Source organism: Mustela putorius, unplaced genomic scaffold (genome assembly GCF_011764305.1).
Source record: "Mustela putorius furo isolate JIRA1106 unplaced genomic scaffold, ASM1176430v1.1 tig00000228_pilon_pilon_pilon, whole genome shotgun sequence".
NCBI classification, from domain to species: domain Eukaryota; kingdom Metazoa; phylum Chordata; class Mammalia; order Carnivora; family Mustelidae; genus Mustela; species Mustela putorius.
This window is the reverse complement of record NW_025421322.1, coordinates 8145722-8167404: the sequence shown is the minus strand read 5'-3', so window position 1 is coordinate 8167404 and position 21683 is coordinate 8145722. Positions and strand designations below refer to the sequence as shown.

Below are 21683 nucleotides of genomic sequence, written 5' to 3'. Positions count from 1 at the left end.
GTCCTTTGTGGTGTAAAATGTAAAATATACACTTCAACTTAATTGTCAGTAAAATGATTAGCTTTAAGAAGTTATTTTCCCATCACAATTTGGCTCCAAGTATGAAGAGGTCGTGTTTGATACAGAGAAATAACCAACTTACATATTCATTAGAGATATGATGATAGTTTAAAAAAGATATGATTTTATTGGTCAGTCTCCAGTCAGTTTCTGAAAAGCTTTAACTTCATCTAACTTTTATCAAACAGTTGGAAATCCATTCTGAATTGCTTGTCACAAAATTTGCTGTTTTCTAAAATTACCTCCTTTTTCCTGAAGCTCTTCTTACTACCTACTCTATCATTCTCTCCTTACTCCTTTGGAATGGAATGCATTAGTTTTCATTTATCTCTAGGCTTTGGAGAGTTTGTAGAATCCTAAACTCAGTGCTAGGTAATAAGATCAAATCCCCGCTGAGCGTTGGGCGTCTACAACTAGAACTGAGAAAGCTCATTCTAGCTTCCTCCCACCGGAAGGAAAGTGAAGGGTTGTTGATTCATAGCTACAACTACAGCTTTAGTGTATCCACTAAGAAAGACTTCAAATTATGTTTAGGTAAAAATTAAAAGTAATTTGGGACCTGATATTTGAAACAAAAAAATCACTTTTCTCCGTATTTTAACCATTCCACGTATGTCCTAGACAGCACTGACTTTTCTTAAGAAAAGTTGCTTCCGTTATGGATCTTCTCCTCTCCCGAATTTTTCAAACCCCTTGACTAAGTACTTTCCTTTTATGCCCATCATGGAGATTCCTTTGTTCAATCAGTTGGAATTCCCCGCCCCCCCCCAAAGCTAAGCTTACATTCTTTATTTTTCTCTCCTACCACATTCAATACTTGATTCTTTCCTTATCCTAGCATCTGTTCTTTTCTAACATTTTCTGATCTGGAGCCTCAGCTGCACGTGCCCTGAGCTTCCTTCTCTAATTCTTCCCACATTCCTTCCCATGTCTTCATCTTTTCTACTATGAATTCTGAAGCCCCATTGCTTTTACTGAAATCTGATGCATTATCAACCTCATTTTGGAGCGTTCATCTCACCTGTTACCCTGAATGGAAAGTTGACCGTTCCACAAGAACACTACCTCTGCCAGAAGCATTTTGAGGAGAAACTGCTTGAAATCCTATACACTAAGTAATATGAATCCCAGAAGTGGCATCAGCATTCTTCTAGATCTGCACTGCAGCTTCCACATGCTTACTTAGCTAATTTCATATAAAACCGACTCACTTGATGTTTATACCATTGTACTTCCTTGCTGCTATCCTCTTCCTGGGCAATTTCCTTCACCCATTTCCCGTCAAACTTAGGCCATCAGTGACTTCAATGCCTATATAAAAATGCTACATCAAAATTTGTTACTTTCCTTCCTTTTCGAAACTGTCACCCACGTTCCACTTTAGACTTTCACTCCCAGAACAAAACCCTGTAGCTTTATACCACTCGGGATTGTCTAACATCTGAAAACTCCAAGCATCATTAAATCAGTCTCTGAAAATAACCTTCTCCATTTGCCTCCATTAGCCTTGAATATTTCCACAAATTCCAGTTCTTTTATTGAACCCCTTCTCTTCTAGTTCATGGAAAACTTTGCATCTGAACACAATTTAACAAGACCGCATGATCTCACATGATGAGCGACTTCCCTAATCTATCTTGTACATCACTTTATTTTTTCTCTCAAGATTTTATTTATTTATTAGGAAGAGAGAGCGCTCGCACAAGCAGGGTGAAGGGCAGAGGGAGAACATGTGGAACTCGATGCCTGGGACACCAGGATCACAACCTGAGTGGAAGGCAGATGCTAAACCAACTGAGCCACCCAGGCACTCTAGGAGATCACTTTCAATACCTGACTTGCCAGCCCCCACCCAACATCTTCATCCTCTTTTTCTCTCTATGGTAACTGCTCACAAATTTCCAACCATTTATCTGAAGTGTGCTAATGAGTCAATCACACATTAGAGAACCAAAGCTGTCACAAATTTAAGTTCCTCACTTACACTATCCTCTTTCTATTTATCTTTGGTGAGCTTTCTTGTATTCCCCATGGTAGCTACTCTTCAATTTGTAATTTCCCCCAAGCCATTCATTCATTCACCTAGTCCACATTCATCTTCATTTCCCCCCCTTTTAGATCTGTTTTTCCTTGTCTTCCATCTGGCTCCCATCCTCCACAACTTCACTGACACTAATCAGGCAAAGATTGTTATTGGTTAGTTTTGTCACTTAACACTATTTGTTCTTCTCTTGAATTTTTCTGATGAGTATACCCTTCTGGAAACACTTCCCTTTCTTGAATTCTGTTCTTTTCTGGATATCCTATGGTCCTTCAGTAGTTCTTTTCATCATGGTTTTCTGGCTCTTGTTCTTTTATCCACTCCTTAAATGTAAATAAATATTGGTAATCCCAGAAATGTGATTTTTGGTTCGCTTCTTAATCTTCATATGCTTCTGACAATTCCATTCATTCTAATGGAATCAGTTAAGGGATGATACTCTATTCTATGTCTCCAGCCCAGACTTCTCTGAGTTTCCACAGCTATACCTTCAATCACTTCTATTAGATAGCTGTATCTTAATATTTCAAAAGAATGTCAAACTCAACCCACCCTCAAACTGAATTCTTTTATTTTTTTCCCCAAAACTTGTTCATTCCTTATCCTGACAAAATAGGCCACCATCTATCCAAACATTTCCGTCACCTGAAATTATCTTATTCCCTCCTTTTCTTGCATCAACATTTCCGTTACCTGAAATTATCTTATTCCCTCCTTTACTTGCATCAACAATATCTAATCAGTAACTAAGTCCTACAGACTCTACATCTTTTTTTTTTTAAAGATTTTATTTATTTATTTGACAGAGAGAGATCACAAGTAGGCAGAGAGGCAGGCAGAGAGAGGAAGGGAAGCAGGCTCCCCACTGAGCAGAGAGCCCGACGCGGGACTCGATCCCAGGACCCTGAGATCATGACCTGAGCCGAAGGCAGAGGCTTTAACCCACTGAGCCACCCAGGCGCCCCAGACTCTACATCTTTATATAACTTCTCATGTATCAATATCATATGCTACTGATACATTATGTCAGCCCATTATTATCTCTCTACTGATCTGTGCAACAGCCTCATAAATGATTTTTCTGCTTTTACTGCTCTAGCCCATTTTTTACATAGCTTTCCACAGTAATATTTCTAGGAAAAATATCTGATCTTGTTCTTTTCTTGCTTTATATGTTTCAATATCCCACATGATCTTCAGAAACACTCCCCTGCCTATTTTTGCCTAAACTTGTTTGAAGTCATTTTCCCCATATTGTTTCCTCTGCCTGAAATGTACTCTACCCAGGAGGGCAACATCTTTCTACTTTTTAATGTTCAATTCATATGTTATCTCTCCTACGAAGTCTTTCTTGAACTAATATCCATACTTTTCAGGTGGAAATGATCATACCATCCTTTATGATTCCACTGCATTCTATATACACAGATTTCTCATAGCACTGGCAATACTACTGCATTTACTTCTCAGACTCCCACTAGAAAAAGCCTGCAAAGATGGGGAGCTATTGTGTGTCCTGTTATTTCCAGCACCTAGAACAGTATCACATCACATGTGCTTAATAAATGAGTGTTGAATGAATGTTCAAGTTTCAGTTCAAGTGTTATTTCTTCCATGAAGCCTCTTCTGGCCATCTAGCTGAAACAGATTTTATTTGACTTTATATCTTTGTAGATCATATTGCTAGAATCATTCATATTGGCACATAGACACAGCATATTACCCACATATTTTAACTCCTCAGTGATAGTGAGAGCTTGTTTAGGACATGTATTAGATCCTTAATGTTCTCCAAATGTCTAGCACATTGCAGAACTCATGATAAAAATAAAGTACTTTTAGAATTATGTAAAATGAAGTTGAAAACAAAGTTGAAGTCTAAAATAATTTGAAGAATGAGTATGATTCATTTGTTAACTTAATCTCACTGACAAAATACTATATATCTTTATGTATATATGTATAAACATATATACATATACATATATTTGGATCTGGATTCAGTTACCCATTATGGAAAAATACACACACACATACACACACACACACACATGCACACACATATACATATTACATTAAAAATTAATCATTTTATTTTTATCAATCTAATTGGAGCAGTTGCTGTTAAAAGTTGAATATACCACTACCTAAAATAAAAAGGCCTGCAAGATTTAACATTTTGTTATATTAGAGGAAAATGAAAAATTATGAAATGAAGAAAATGTAAAAAATTTCTAAAATAAGTTAGATACATGAAAAAATAACAAAGAAAAGCAGTAGTAGAGACAGACCTGCATGTCTTCTCCTTGTGGAGTCCACTTCTTCTGTGGCCACATCGTGTAATGGACAGACATAGACAAAGGAGATGGGTGTGAGTGGATGTACTCGAAAGGTAAAAAGTGACACTGAAGGAAAGGGCCCCAAATCATTTTGAGAAAAATCCTGTACACAGTTGTAGGGAAGATATAATAAAATACATACCACATTAAAAAAATTTTAAAAAGAATACAGAAGAACTGATGGAGAATTGGGTAAACTATTATGGATTAGCAGAAGCAGAAAAATAAAGTTAGTGTAGAAATAAAGAAGATTCAAAGTTTACAATTATTTATGGACCACCAATCCTGAACACTGATGCTGAAGAAAGATACCATTAGTGAAAACAATGTTCCTTATATGACCATATTGTTCAAGACATTCCAGAGTCCCTGAAAGTCTGTAAAAATGCTTTTAGAATTTTTAATTATTATTTAAAGAAAAGAATTTAATTGAATAAACTTTTGAAAAGAACATTAAAAATAGTTCCAACACATTTCTATGCCTTTCAAGTTTCTGAAATTGATGAGTGCACACATGGGCCAATACCCAAATTACTTCACTACAGCAAAATATTACCATAAAATATTATATTATAAAATATGGAGAGTAATAACTGTAAGACTCGCTATAAAAAGGGTAGCTGGAAGATATGGCTTATTTAAATATTAAAAATCCAATGAATCTTAAATCTAGACAAATCTTATTTCTTCATATTCCCTTATAATACCTATTTATTCAGAAAATTCCTACAGACACCACATAACACATCACGGACATCTCTATTTAAATTTGCCCCTCAAAATCCAACATCTACTATAATAGGTAGAGGACACATTTTGGAAACACTTCATTCTCCTCTGCTAGTGAAGTTAGAAGACATTCTATACAGCGATTGAAAGCAGGAAATATCTGCTAAACTCAGCAATCTAGGAAAAAAATTCTTTCAAAGGTATTAGTGAGTTAGTATGACTGACACAGATAAACACTGTAATACAAAACCAAAATCTCCTATTTAATCATATAATTAGTTTTGAGTCAGGTACCATATAATTCTTAAATCAAAACACCAAATTCACTTCCGCAATGGTTATATCATAGTTTTTTGAGAGATATATGGAAAAACATATTATATCAAAATATACTTGAAATATTGATATACTGAGATTATAACTCTTAAAAGGATTCTTTCTTATAACAAATTTGTTTCTTTTCTTGAATAGTGAGAAAATGAAAAGTTTCCACCAGGAAAAGATTGCTAAGGTGACTAAAACTTGTTTTCTTAGAAAAAAGAGAAATCCTAGTATGAATTGTAGAGAACTGAAAAGGAATGACACATTTTGAAATTTAACAATGTCATTTTGATTATTGCTTGAGCACATCTCTGATCTATTCAAAATTGGACACTACATTCATCATAATTATTGTATTAAAAACCAGACTGTGTTGGTAGGATTGGCCACTATTGAAAAAGCATTATCCTCCTGAAATGTACTCCATACATTAATATGATATATGACATATTTTGTTTTCCATCCCCCCCGTCTACCCACTTCTCAAAGAAGACAGAAAAATCAGAGATACATTAATAACGCAGTTTAATTCTGAATTGTATTTTATCTCATATTATTTCTCATGTGCAAAATTTTTCTACATATATATTTACAACCCTACTAAAATAATTTCCTTGCATATTAAAATGAAATTGATAAGAATTGGATAAAATGATGGCTTAGGTATATTCCTTCTCTAAGAAAAAAATTTATTATCATTACTATTATATTTTGCAGAAAATGTAAACACAAAATAAATAAATGACGCTCTTTCTCTACTTAGCATTTTTCTGTATCTTGAATTATTTTATAATGGCATCGAGGCAATGTTCTTCATGTTATATAGATTCAAAACATTCAAAAGTCTTCTCCACTCATTCATTCATTAATCACAGAGAGTAACTGAGGCATACAAAGTTCAAGTGACTTACCCAAGGTCACACAACAAGTTCAGTGGCAGAACCAGTAATAGAACAGAGGACTCCTAATCAGGAGTTACCAGGTCAACTTTCTTTCTACTAGATCGTATATGACCCAATAAAAACACGTGAAATAAAAATTCAAGCAAAGAAAAAAACAAAAAAAATCTTCTCATGGTGGCACCTGATCTGGACAATTTATTACATAGTATAGAGTTTGAATTTATTTTTTTAAAGGTAACTGCTTCAACTATGCAAGTAATTCACTAAAGTTTTTACTCTTGTGAGAAATATAGTAACACTTAGCACTAATAAGTTAATTTTTAATAAAATAACACAAATTTATATTACATAAAAGGACTAAAAAGATTTGACAAGGATCTCACTACTAACTGAAAGTACCCATTAAATCCTCTTTCCACCCTTATATGAATATGATCCATTAATAAATAGGTCATAACCATTCTTATGTAAAAATCACTTAATTTTAACTGGCAGATAGAATATTCATTTAAATAATAAAATCTCAACAATTTAAAGTTATACCAAATATATTTTAAAAAATCTTTTGGCTTTCTTGTCTTCCTTGTTGTTAGAATTTGTATTATACATTATTTGCATTATAACAGCCTCATTTTCAAAGAAAAACTTATAGTCAGCATCATTTGAGTGGCCAGATCTTACTTAAATGGGAATAAACTGTAAGTACTTATTTCACATATACCATTGCAATGAATTACAGACTTCTGTAAATCTTGAAGAAGCTAAAAGTAACAGCCTCCACAATTCCTCTCTATTTTTCCTTTGATCATTACTATCCCACAAACATTCTACTTTTCAGTGCTGTTTTAATGGCCATTCTAATGAGAACTCTTTCTAATACTTCCTTTAACCAATAACCAGTTAAATAGTAAGAAGTTAAATATAGTAAAAGTATACCCTTGCTTTGGTATCTGTTATAATTATGGCTGAATTGTAGTTTTAGTTTTTTTTTTTTTTTAAGATTTTATTTATTTATTTGACAGAGATTACAAGTAGGCAGGCAAAAGGGTAGGGGGAAAGCAGGCTCCCTGCTGAGCAGAGAGCCTGATGCTGGGCTCCATCCCAGGACGCTGAGATCATGACCTGAGACGAAGACAGAGGCTTTAACCCACTGAGCCACCTAGGCACCCTGTAGTTTTAGTTTTATATTTAAAAAATATAAAGACTCTGCAGAGAAGATATACAGTATTCTTCTTGTTGTTCATTCCATCATAGGAGCCAAGAAAGGAGACATAAAATATTTTCATATATTATATCGAAAAAGACATTTATAAGGTATGATGAATACTTCATAAACCCCATAATATCATTTCATCATTTATGGCAAATTATTTTGGGGAAGTATTTTTAAGTTTAGGTGCATCAAGCAAAGTAATACAACATCTTTGTGTCTTCCTATCTATGTACCTACCAACTAAAGCTGCTATATTTTGATCCTTAAAATTGGAAAAAGAACTACTGAAGATAAACAGATATATAAAATAAAACAAAGCTAAGTTTGTAATAATGTATATGACGCCAAATTTTATGCAAAATTTTGAGCAAACCAAAAATTTTCTCTTCCTAATATAATGTATTAACTATTATTAAATTTTGACTTAATACACCTCAAGTTCAAAAAGAAAGAATAATCTTCAATCAAATTAATTTTAAAAGGCATGTACATGGGCCCGTTTATCTATAAAACACAGTTTTTACCAAGTGTGTATGATATCTATTTGAAACTTGTTTACGGCTAATGTTCTTTCTCATTTATCACCATTTACAACAGACATAATGTTGGTCCTATTAGATGATTTTGTACTTAAATAAACACAGGTCCTTCAGGAGCAAGAATTCTGTTTAAAAAGATTCCTGACTCCCCCCCCAAAAAAATCCCGACAATGAAACAAAAGCCTTAATACTTTAAAAGCATACTAGAACTTTCATATAATTAAAAACTAATCATATTATGAGGGCTTTTGAAAGATCATAGTCTTAGTATGTCCCTTTGGAGCAGGAGAGATACTTTTCAAAATGAAGACTAAATAAGCAATTACTTTGTAGGAGTGTCTCAATGATACAACAATCAGGATGGATCTAGAATATAAAAATAAAATGTTTACCAAATTTACAGATTTTGCACTAAAACTCTCCAATGTGAAAAAATCTTGAAGAATTAGTTCCTCAATCAAGTGTCCGAGTTTCTTTTTTAAACTAATTATTACTTTCTGTAATCTTGTCATCAACCATAAAATAATTGAATGTTTACAATAACTTCTACCTATTAAAACAAGCAAGATCCAATCTTTTAAAATATTTTGTTATTTTTAAAAGCTCACTAATAAAAATGTTTTTCTTTTAAATATCTTCTTTCCTAGCTGTACTGTTCTTCACTGATTTTGTCCTTGAGGTCTGACACATAATACAATTTTAAATACAGAAGAAAAATATAGTCAGAGAATGTATTGAGGGAGTTTAAAATAATTGACTTTCAAAATACATCACACTATTTATCATAAAAACAACAGTCATTGAATTACAGCTTGGCCTTACAAGCTTATCTGTATATTCAGAGGAAACTGAATCAACTTTAAATAAGCAACTAAACTTGTAAATCATGAAATTTCTCTTTATTGATAGGAAAACACAGTTATTAACAAAGAATGCTATATTTACATCTGAAGGTATCAATAGTATTTAATTCTGAAATTCCATCAATTGATTTGTCTTGCATAAAATATTTACTTTGTTTTATATCTTTTTTTAATAAAAAATAAAATTCATTTATTCTACAACAATCTGGAAATTACCAGAGTCTAATACTGACTAAGAACATAACCTTGATTCTCTTTTCTAGATTAGATGAATTAGATTAACATTTAACTATAAGACTAATTTAGATTATCAGTTTAGATGGAAACACATTGTTTCTACGTTTAAGAAATGTCAAAGTACTCAAAAATAAAAGGAAGCAAAACTCCACAAAACCAAAATAGTAAAAAAAAAAAAAAAAAAAAAAAAAAGCTAAGTATTAAACTCACTAACAAAATACATCTTTCAGTATTTACTTTTTCTTAAGATAATTTTGCAAAGCATAAATCCAAAGGTAGAAGAAAAAAAATCCCTACCTTCACCACAGTTACAGGTCCACAAAGAATACAATATGATAAAGTCCATGTTGGAAAAAATTAAAGGTTAATACATTAAGTAAATTATATAATGCTAATACTAAGGGCTTATGCATCAAGATGCTAGAGTATGTAGTAAAACAAAACTTGTTACCTGAATAGTTTCGATTTCCAAAATAATACATAATCATACAGTAACCCAGCAAATTGTTTCACTGCCCTTTCCCAGAAAGGCAAAGACTTATTTTCCAGACAAGAAACAGCAAAGTAAGTAGTACCATCATGGTTTCAGGATAATTACAAGAAGGGTAGCTAAGTTATTATACACTTAAAAAATAATGAACCAAGGTAGATAATCCTTTTTGGAAAAGTATCAATTAATTATCAAACACATCAGAAATCATTTAAAATTATATCTCAAAGTCCATTCTGAACTATTTAAGTCCAAGATCTTTATTTGGAGAAACTGTATCAGTTCCAAAACATTCATTCAGCCTAACTAAAATTAGCATTCTCACCAGAGTTTTTTGTGGGATGAGTTTAAGTAAAATATGAGATAAAATATTTAATATAAAATATGCTCTTTTTTTCAGATACATTTCAATTACTGTAAGAACAGATAGACTCACAAAGTGAAAATATAAAGCTCAACAGATTAAAGTTTTTCAATGTTTAATAACAATGCATTATTATAGGCCATAGTATTCTAGTCTAGAATCAGATTGCACATTAAAAATTAAACAATGGGTTTTTCCATACTCAAATAATCTTGACTTCTGTCAAGATTGTTTTATTAACTTTATGGTCTAAACAAAATCTAATTCACATCTAGCTGAGGAAGACGTTAGTGATTCACACTAAACACTATATGTAAACCCTGAAGTTTAAAATCATTTGTACAATACTTATATTTTTGCTCATATCTAAGATAGTAATCTGATAAGCACCATTATATTTCCCAGGAATCTTCATCTATCCCATCAATTAAGTGAGAGATACTGAAAATAAATCACCTTTCTTGCTGATAACCCCCTCAGGACAGTCAGATTTTGAAATATCAAGACTTTTCTTTAAAAGAAGCAGAAACTAGTCCATAATACTTAAAGTTCATCCAAATATTCATTAACACATTTTCTAGCCTTTTTAGTGTCATTTAGTCCTCTGGTTCTATATTCTTATGTTTAAAATAAAAATTTGAAATTATTTTTAAGTTATTAGCATACATCCTAAAAATGGTAAAATTCCCAGCTATTATTTTTGCACAGATTCTGATAAAACAGCAACAAAAAAGCAGTATACACTATTGATACACATAGCTGACTTTGCATCTCAGATTTGGGTTCAAGTCCTTATGAATTTTTCTAATACCACAAGTTTACTATAACAGTCTTCTGATGAAGAATCTTTGACAATTAATGGAAAGTGTGATCTTATATTTTAGTGAATGAAAATAATGTATTAAACATGGATTACAATCAATAGATTATTAGTATCATAGACATACTTAAATATGAAAGAGAGAACGACTCCAAACATGTCTTCAGTAAAGCCCATGCTCAAAACATAGGTAATTAGCCCCACTCACCTGATACCCCATTATTTGCCTCCCATTTTATCACTTCAAAGTTTCAATTGTTAAAAATAATCCCTACATATCCCACCTTTCTTTAAGAAACAAACAATGATATTTAGGAATACTAACATTTAACAAGTGTTTGCTGCCTTAACATACCGCATACTTACTCACGACATTTAGGGTGGGAATTTCCAGGGCCAGTTTGAATTTCCTAGTATATAGGAAAATGCACAATTGCCAAAATAGAAAAATCTATAACCATTTTAAGCCATGACGTTAAGGCACTCTAATTACATTAATTTTCCTCTCTTACACATGATGTTTATATTCAGTTAGAGGACTCAAGGGATAAAAATATATATATTCTATCTATGAGAATATACAAATTAATAATATTTAGGAGATTTTAAAAATTTTGTTTGTGAGGTTTAAGATTTTTTTTAACCAAACTTTGCATTGACTTTAATATTCAATGTAATTTATTTATATAGATCTATATGGCTATAAGCCTATTTATGTAATCAGATATCATGGCAAATAAGACAAACAATAGTTTAATGACTAAAGATAACTGATATCACACAATATTGCAAGGAAATATTTTTACAGTAATAATTTTTGTTATATAAATCATAACATAAATCATTAATTTTATACTGTTTACCTTTAAATCCCATTAAATATATTAAGATAATTATTATTTTCAAAACAAACTGTGATGCATAACTGAAAATTGAAAAAAAGGCAAGATATTTCTCTGACAACTTATATATTTAAATTCCCAATGTAAATTCCTGCTTATTTTATTAAATTTCCAGAATGTGTTTAACTAAAAGAGAATTCACAGATTAAGCCACTTGGGCTATAGCATTTTTTCTTCCTCTCCAGACTTATGTAACATAATTATTTTTCTCAAAGCAACCTACTCTTCTCCTTAAAACACTATCACAATTGATAACTTAGTCATTAGTATAATCACTTTTATATATTTATATATTTTTGCCAGAATGTAAGCTTTATGAGGACATTGCAGCATTAGTGTTGTTTACCCAGATAACTCAGTACCAATCACAATTTCTGGCATACAACGGATAGCAGTGAATACTCATTAATGAGTCAGTTTAAAATTAATTTAATTTAATTTATACTGATACATTTTAAAGTATAAAAGTTTCAGAGATGTAAGATGAACTGAGTCACCATATAAAAATACATTAACACTGTTACTATAGACACAGTCATTTTAATGATAATATCACTATCAGAAAGGCCATCCTAAAATTTGGAAAGAAATTTTCAACAGACTCTCATCCAATCATGGATTAAGGCTAGGACTGATTATTCAATTTATTGATTACTTCTGCCCTTTGCTCCTCTTCCTTTTACTCTTGGTTCAAATTTTTGTCTTCTACTAAGTTAATAATACCTCTCCAAAGAAGAAAAGAAAGAAGAAAATAAAATCACTTCATTTCATTTCAATTCATTTGTAGAAATAATGGACTATAGAGACTACTGAATTCACACAATATGCTATCACTCTTTGTGGTTGTTCGCAGTATCTTAGCTGCAAAAGTTGTAAAATAAGTCATTTCCAATATCTGGTATAGTGCTTTGACAGTATTATTGACTTCTGTATAGTACTTTTTAAGAAAGCAAGTAATACCTCCCCATTAAGGTACTTTAATTATATGTATTTATATTTAAGTATATATTATATTTAATTATATATTGTGATCCTTTTCCAAGAAGGTACTTTAATTTGCGCCAAAACAACCAAATATATAAATGACCATTTGTACTTAAATTAGTCAATTTTTCTCCTAGAAAAGTAATCTTGATAACAAAAAAAACCTTTTTTCCAAAATATGTAGAATTTGTTTTCTATACATATCTTGAAATAAAGTGTTCACCACTCTAAGTTAAATAGGGTCTACACACTATAAAGTTCACACCAAAATGAGAAAGATGAGGTACAAGCACACACATAATTAAAAAGCATGAAATGCAATGCTTAGAGTCTCATGCTTTCAGTGGTTTTCCAAACCCTGACAAACCTGGCTCAGATTGGTGTTTCTTTTTCGGCAATGGTTTGTCATCACTTATTGTACCATTCACCTTTTTCTGCTGGTCTTCCCATGTAACTTCTAGTATAAACCAAAAAACAATCATCAGAACTTATCAGAAGTAGAGACAATGTGTACAACGAGTACCTAAAGATACTTCAGAACCTAATTAGTTTTTAGATTTTTCCCCTTATGTTTTCCCACAGAATTTTATTAATAGGTAGTCAATATTTTAAATATAGGAATGTGATATTTGAATTTTCTTATAAGTTTCAAAATCCAGAGCACTAAAATTTGTTCCAGTCATCTCCAAAATTTATTTTCGATAAAATAAGTGGGGCCAAGGTATGAAGAAAATATAATTAAAATGGCTTGATAAATAAAGGTTTTTTTAGTTGATATTAAATAATATTAATTTATTTTAGAAATAAACATTTTGCTAAACATTATGTTATTATGGTACAATAAAATGTTTATGTGGAATTAAAATACAGAGACTTCCATACATACCAAGAGAAAATCTACAAATACATTTTAATATATGGTTAGACAAAGTGACTAATTTTTTGCTACCACATTTAGTACTTTCATTAAATGGCAGAAAAATTTATGTGCGGTGGGGTTATTTCAATGAAAACTATTAAGTTTGGTTTCACTGAATATGAGTTATCTGGCTTATCTAAAATTATCCAGAATTATTTGTAGTACTGTAAATTATGTTTAAATCCAACAAATATAATTCAGCACCTACTATAATTTGGGCATGATTAGGCACTGGGAATTTAACCACAAACAAAACAGACAAAAGTCCATGTTCTCATAAAGTTTATATTCTAGTGGGAGAAATTAGATTAAACAGGATAAACAAATAAAATGTCTTGTCACTTAGATATTGGTAAGTGCTAAGAAGACAAACATGAAGTAGGTAAGAAAGAAATAAAATGTCCAGAGAGTGACAGATGTTTGAATAGGTTAGTCATAGAGTGCCTCACAAAGAAGACAAGTTTAAGTACAGAACTTGGAAAAGTAGGGGAGTTAGCCATATGGTTATTTGGGGAGAAGGCATTACAACCAGAAGAACAACACATGCAAATGTCCTGAGGTAAGAGCATGTCTGACATATTCTAGAAAAGCACAGTGAACTCTGACTGGAGCAGGGTGGATGAAGGGGAAAGTACTAGAAGATGAGGTTAAAGAGGTAATGAAATGGGAAGTGGGGGAGTATAGATCATGTAGGGCCTTATAAGTCGTGTATCAAAAGATTTGCTGATCACAATGTAATCTCATAGCAGCATTCATAAATACTTAAGTATACACTTGGCTGTTTTTTATCCACATATTTCTACAACTATATTATAAGTAGCTGGTTACTGTCAATGTACATTTTAATCCCCATGAAGTTTTCACTATGTCATACAATAACTAAGAGTTTTGTTAGTTATTTATTAATAGTTGGTTATTTTGTTAGTTAAGATGGTGACTTATCCACCTTTGGACATTAAATGATGAAATATTAACATTTTATAATATTAACCTAAGCAAAACATAACTAGGGAAGTTGAAATCACTGTCAAAATGGAAAATACGCTATTCTGCAACATCAAATATAGGGGATTTGGGATACATTATTGTTTTTGATTTTGGGTTACTTACTATTTTTTGTTTTTATTTACTTACACTGTTAGAATCAACTGCATTAATTGTAAGGGTTTTCCAGTTCCTAAACCTAAAATAAATGTTATTAATAATAAGATGCTTTTTTTCCTGGCCCAACATAAATCAGCTTTTGTGAAGAAACAGACTCTTTGATTTGGGAGTATGAAAGTTACACTTAGATGTGTAGTTAACACCCTGATTTTCTAATTGGGTGTTAATAAATAATCTGCTAAAGATGCAATATAGGACTCTGGAATGGTAAACAATCTAGATAAAGATAATATATTTCAATCAACTGCTAGTGGGAAGAACAGTCTTAAAACCTTTAGAGAATATATAGACTTTCTAATAAATTCCCAAACTCTAGGTTAATAAGCCCTCTTTAGTTATAGGAAAAAACAAACTGTCTGTACCTTTAACCAAATTAATCTGATATCAAAAACCAACAGACTAATTTCTCTTTAGTTATAGGAATAAACAAACTGTCTGTACCTTTAACCAAATTAATCTGATATCAAACACCAACAGACTAATTGCTCTGTTTGGGGAAAATAATAAGCTCATTAAAACAAAGTATTTCTTGATTTTTGAAAAATCTGCACTTTTGGTCATCCACCAATATAATATGAAAGATTCAACAGGTTACAGAGTTATTCCTAAAATGTGCTAAAATCCTATACATTTGTCATCTTAAGGAGTTGTTTCATCACTTGACAGTTTCTGATGTTACAAAATAGAAGACATGCTATTCTGAAGTGAGACTGAGTATGCAGAAGTCGAAATGGCTTGTTTTGAAAATGGTATAGCCTATTTGTAAATTGGCAGAAAGCCCCTTAACACATAACATGTTTAATTTTTAAACACTTTCTTTAAGTTGACAAACATTTTAGTTGAAGAGAAGTTGTTTATAGTTATTTGTCTTGCGTTGACAGACTGACATTAGCAAGTATTTGTTGAAAATTATTATATGCCAGTAACAAAAGTACTCCATAACTATCAATTTATAAATGACAGTCAATATAACAATGAAAGAAGACCTAGATCAAGGCTATCAATGGTTGATTAAAAAATGTCACAGATAGGTTATTCGACTGAGCCAGGAATGCTGGCTTCTGGAACATTTCTGCTATTAACTATGTGTACAACCTTAGCCAAGGTTCAGAGCCTCTCTGGCCTCTTATATGTTATATTTGAAGTGAGAAATTTAGTCTTGAAAATTTGAAAGGTTATTTCCATCTCTAAAATTACCGAGTTGCTCTTGCTTCTTATTATTCTAGACTAGTCAGATTTTGTAGAAGAATACCTATACCAGAGATAATGAAATTAGGACACTGAGAGTATAGAATATTTTCTAAAAGTTCTAAATGTAATTATTTAAACCCTCTGTTAAAATTCAAATGTCTACTTTAAAAGTGAATTATAGTTATAAAAAGAACAGAACTATTGACTCATTACTTCATTTATCACCCAAAAACCCATGCTGAGAGCTACCTATATCTAGTTAGCCCTCTTGGAATTATGGGCCATAGTATTAAAATGAAACTAGCAAACTAGTTTTGTATCAGGAAACTATTCAAATTGTCGGAAAGCTGTTTTAGACATACTAAACAAAAATAGCAAAAATACCACTGATGGAACACCTTAAAGAGAGTCTTTTCTGTTAAAGGATTATTGTGATAATTAAAAAAAAAAAATGAAAATGGTCTCCTTAATGTTAAATAATAATGAACTTAAAATTGAAATTCTAAGTATAAAGTGCTAGCATGATTCTGTACAATATACTACCCAAGATTAAAAAGTGAAAATCAAAGACGTATAATGTAATTAATCCGTAAGTATTACTTTGAAAGAATATATGTCCAAGGGTGCAGACCAGGAATCCATTCAAGTACACACAAAAAGTTTGTTCTAGAGGGATAATTTTCTCTCTTTTTTAAAAATAACACTCTAATTGAGTATTTTAAAGTTGAATTCAGTAAATTTTCAGTTGTGAATTTAATTTGTAGATTGGAAAGCTTAAAGATTGATTTAATAAATATTAGATAATATGAAGAAGGATTTTACACATGAAGACTTAACCATGAAGTGAGCATTTAGGTGACATTTAAGAAACCCAAGTCTTCAAAATAACTATTTCAACGACTTTCCATCACTCCAGGTAGCCAATCCTATAAATGTGACAATTTAAAGAGCATAAATTCTTATGTTAATAAGACTATATTTGTATAAAATATGCTTCGATTGCCTCCACACAGAGCATCATATTTAATCCTATAAGTCAAGCAGAGAGAGTCAATTATCATATGGTTTCACTTACTTGTGGAGCATAACAAATAGCATGGAGGACATGGGGAGATGGAGAGGAGAAGGGAGTTGGGGGAAATTGGAAGTGGAGGTGAACCATGAGAGACTATGACTCTGAAAAACAATCTAAGGGGAATGAAGTGGTGGGGGGGTGGGAGGTTGGGGTACCAGGTGGTGGGTATTATAGAGGGCACGGATTGCATGGAGCACTGGGTGTGGTGCAAAAATAATGAATACTGTTATGCTGAAAATAAATAAATTTAATTATAAAAAAAAATAAATGCAGCCACTGGGGAAAAAAAAAAAAACAACACATAAAGGACCTTCTATCAGGTGGTTGGTTTCTCCAGGTAAGAAAACAAAGAGCTGGTTATTAAGAGTAACTGACTAGTTCTCTAGTTTACAAACAATCTCACATTCATTACCTCATTTGATTCTCAAAGTAGCATATTGGGCATAAAAGAAAGATGGTAAGATTTCTTTTTCTCAGATGAACTTAGGTTAAGGGCCTAGTGTTGGTACATAATAAAGACAGGCCCTGAGCCAAGGCCCAAAACCTGTGCTCTTACTCTAGTCTCCTATCGCTCTCCTAAGATCACATCATTTTCAACAACAAATAGAAGATGGCATTAGAATTATATTCAGGAAATCAGTGATGGTTTGGCTTGAATAATGATTGAAGTATGCAGAAAGGTCTGAAGTAGAAGGAGTTTTTCACTAAATCTGATTAGCCAGTTGAGGCTTTGGAAATACAGAAGAAATAAAATGAGCAAAGGGGGAGAGAAAAGTAAAATAAGGAGAAATGGGCTCCGAGAAAGAAAGATTAGGAGAAGAAATTTTAAAATATTTGTGTATAAGTACTTAACTTCTACAACTGATTCATTCAGGCTTGTGGATTTGAACGAGGAAACGAGGAAGGAAATTTTTAAAATGCATTTCTTCTTCTTCTCCTCCCTCTAGTTCAAACCCTCATAGTGGACTATTGAAAGACCTGAAATGGTCTTATGTCCTCTATCTTGTTTCTTTCAAGCCATCTTCCTCACTGTCACCGAATTACTATTCCATAATACAGATGTGACTGAAGGCATATCCTGCTAAAAACTGTATGATAAATTCCTTGCTATTCTATGGTATCCCTGAATTTCTCTCATATGATTTTTGGTCAAATCATCATTCATCTAAGTTGGCAAAGAATGCCATATTTAGGAAATATAAAATCCATTATTATCTAGATACAAATCAAATTTGGCAATTAAGACATGGGTATCTTACTTTCCTTGCCCTAGAAGCACTCACAGGAATACAGAGAGGCAGAAACACAAAGCCTGTCCACACCGTAAATGCTATCCAACCTCTAGAATGCTTACAGACACAAGTATTCATTACAGATTGTCAAAATTCCTTTACTATTTTGGGTTCCTTTGTAACCTGTTTTTTCCCCCCTCTTCTTTCTCCTTTCTTTCCTCTCTTCTTAGTCCGCAAAGTTAACTATGTTTGAAATAATGTAGGCAACTCTACATTGAGGCTCAAAGGGACAAAACATTTTTCCTTCTGTACATTTAGGAATATGATTTTTTAAAAGATTTTTTTATTTATTCATTTGACGGACAGAGGTCATAAGTAGGCAGAGAGGAAGGCAGAGAAAGAGAGAGAGGGAAGCAGGCTCCCTGCTGAGCAGAGAGCCGGATGCGGGGCTTGATCCCAGGACCCTGGGATCATGACCTGAGCCGAAGGCAGAGGCTTTAACCCACTGAGCCACCCAGGTGCCCCGGAACATGATTTTTTGATAGGTAGCATGGTAGCATTTATTTCGTCTATCATCCTGACAGTGAATGACCCACCAACAGTCAATTAGAGGTTGCATCTGCTAAGTTTCCAAAACCAAACAAAATAAACAAATAACAGTAACAACATAGATAATAAATCAGAAACAAAACCATGAGACATTAGATTTCATTAGCTACATCTCCAAAAACACTTAGTTTCTGTAAAAAAAAAAAAAAAACAATTCTTATAGGATACTTGATTGTACAGAAGAGGAAACTAAGGTGCAGAGAAATTAAGAACTTTACCAGATGTCATATGCCTAGGAATAGAAATGAGCTTAGGAGCCAAGTATTGACTTCCAATGGAGTTCTCTAAACACTATAAAACTTGAAAAGTACTAATAATTTAAATAGTCTTGTTAGAGAAGAGTATTCTAAATATTTGCATATTGATTTTTATAAATGGATTAAAACCCTTAAAAATGCACTAGCATATTATATAATAACTAATGCTGCAACCTAATCTGATTTATTCCCCTGGTATTGCTTCTTATGCAAGCTATATGGTCAAGAACAGCATCTAGATGAATAATTTCCTAAAAGCTACTAAACCATATATATTGAATAAATAGTTCAGGTTTACTTTTATAATCAGGTGTGCTTTTACTTTAAATTGAAAGTTTTCACAGTTTGTGCTGAAAATACAAAATTGGAGCAAGATATTATGAGGAAATTTTACTAATCACCGCTAACATTTATATGGTACTTACTATTGAAAAGTATTATTCTGTACAATTTAAATATATCAAATTAGTTAAGAAAGTAAGTTTAGAGCATATCTAGATAGCAAGTAACACTATTTAGAGCAGACTAGTAGACTAGAGTTTGTTCAAGGCAGAATTCATCATTATCACTCTTCCAAGGTACCTAGTGTTCTACTGCATTTTTCAGCATCCATCTCCCACACCTGACTTTCTCCACTCACAGGCTCTATCTTGCTTCCTATGAAGATCTGTATGTACATATGCACCCCAACATTTATAGCAGCAATGTCCACAATAGCCAAACTATGGAAAGAGCCTAGATGTCCACTGACAGATGAAGGGATCAAGATGTGGTACATACACACACACACACACACACACACATCTACAGGAATATTATGCAGCCATCAAGACAATGAAATCTTGCCACTTGCCATGACATGGATGGAACTAGAAGGTATTATACTAAGCAAAATAAGTCAATCAGAGAAAGACAATTATCATATGATCTCACTGATATGAGGAATTTGAGAAACCAGACAGAGGGTTATAGGGGAAGGGAGGGAAAAATGAAACAAGACAAAACCAGGAAGGGAGACAAACCATAAGGGACTCTTAATCTCAGGAAGCAAACTGAGGATTGCCAGAGTGGAGGAGGTTAGGGAAGATGGCTGAGTGATGGACACTGGGTAGGGTGTGCTATGGTAGGTGCTGTGAATTGTGTAAGACTGATGAATCACAGACCTGCACCCCTGAAACAAGTAATACATTATATGTTAATAAAAAATAAAATAAAATTTTAAAAAGATCTGTATGTAATAATAGCTCAGGTCAGTCTCTTCAGAAATATTTATATTTCAGTGTTCTGGAAAGCCTAAAAGCTTCATATTATTAAAATAATTAAGCAGTGGCAGAATATGAACTAGGACAAGCAGTGGAATATCTTAGGCTGAAAACCTACCCAGAGCCCCTCACAACTTACTTACTTATTTCACAATCTCAAGCACTTTCTATAAGTGACATGCTACAAAATAATTTTACCAGCTCTGTTTTGTTATTCTCATTTTATTCTCATTGTTTTATCTTGGGATATCCCAAAGCAGGGGAACACATCTGATCTGTCAGTGTATCCTCAATAACCACCCAGTACAATTAGCTGAAAAAATTGCAGACATTGGTTGAACTGAACTAAGCCATTAGCTAATAGTTAAAATAAAATAAATGGCTGAAACCCATGCAAGAAGATCACCATTTATCTGAAGAGGCAGGATACAAAAATGCATACTCTGGAAGTCAAGACTAGAGATCTGCTACTATGTAGATTGAAGAAAGCTGATTATCTCCTAGATTTCTATTCCTTTGTCAATGAAGAAAAGCAGCTTTATTAAAAGACTTATAAGGCTTCTTCTAAATCTAAAAGTATTGATTCTAAATCTAGGAGTGAAACCACAGAATACCAAGAGATATACTGGTAAACTACAGGGAGATGATTGGGGCCAGATGGCTCTAGAAAGCAAATCAAGAATCCAGACTCAGAAAACAAAACTCATGTTCATACCAAGTTTCCCATGTGTCCTGCATGCATTGTAGACCCATGATCTCTCCCCTCAGTTCCAGATTTTTATTTTTTTTTCCTTTACAGCCAAACTCTTTCAAAGGCATCTGTTATATTCACTGTCCCCCTTCTTTCCTCTTCTTTTAAATCCATGCTCCTCAGCCTTCCTACGACTCCAACAAAACTGCCCTTAATGAAGGATAACTTGACAACGGCATACTTGCTAAATCGAGCGATGGTTTCACACTCAGTAGCTCTCTCTCGCCCACTGCAAGTACTTTCTTCACCTGTACTCAAAGGCACTGCGCTCCATGGTTTCCCTCCTAGTTCTCAGTCTCCTGCTGCTTCATCTTGTCGGCTTCCGAGTATGAGATAGTTCAGCGCAGGGTCCCTCAACCTCTTCCCTGGTTCTCTCAGTAATCTCAGGCAGACTTATGGTGTTCAACCTCTCTCTCTGA

General features: G+C 32.8%; 1 protein-coding gene across 44 annotated transcripts in view; it reads right to left on the bottom strand.

Moving 5' to 3' along the window:
• The window catches only part of RIMS2 (regulating synaptic membrane exocytosis 2), a 595904-nt gene that overhangs the window by 166110 nt on the left and 408111 nt on the right, over window positions 1-21683 (bottom strand). For 16 of the 44 annotated variants that reach the window (XM_045078009.1, XM_045078010.1, XM_045078012.1 and 13 more), the window contains one exon: window positions 4393-4425. The exons of 27 other annotated variants lie outside the window; for them this stretch is intronic. In XM_045078009.1, coding sequence (XP_044933944.1) covers window positions 4393-4425 — 33 coding nt within the window. The remainder of the gene's footprint in view (window positions 1-4392; window positions 4426-21683) is intronic. One more of the 44 variants, XM_045078040.1, reaches the window with a different exon arrangement.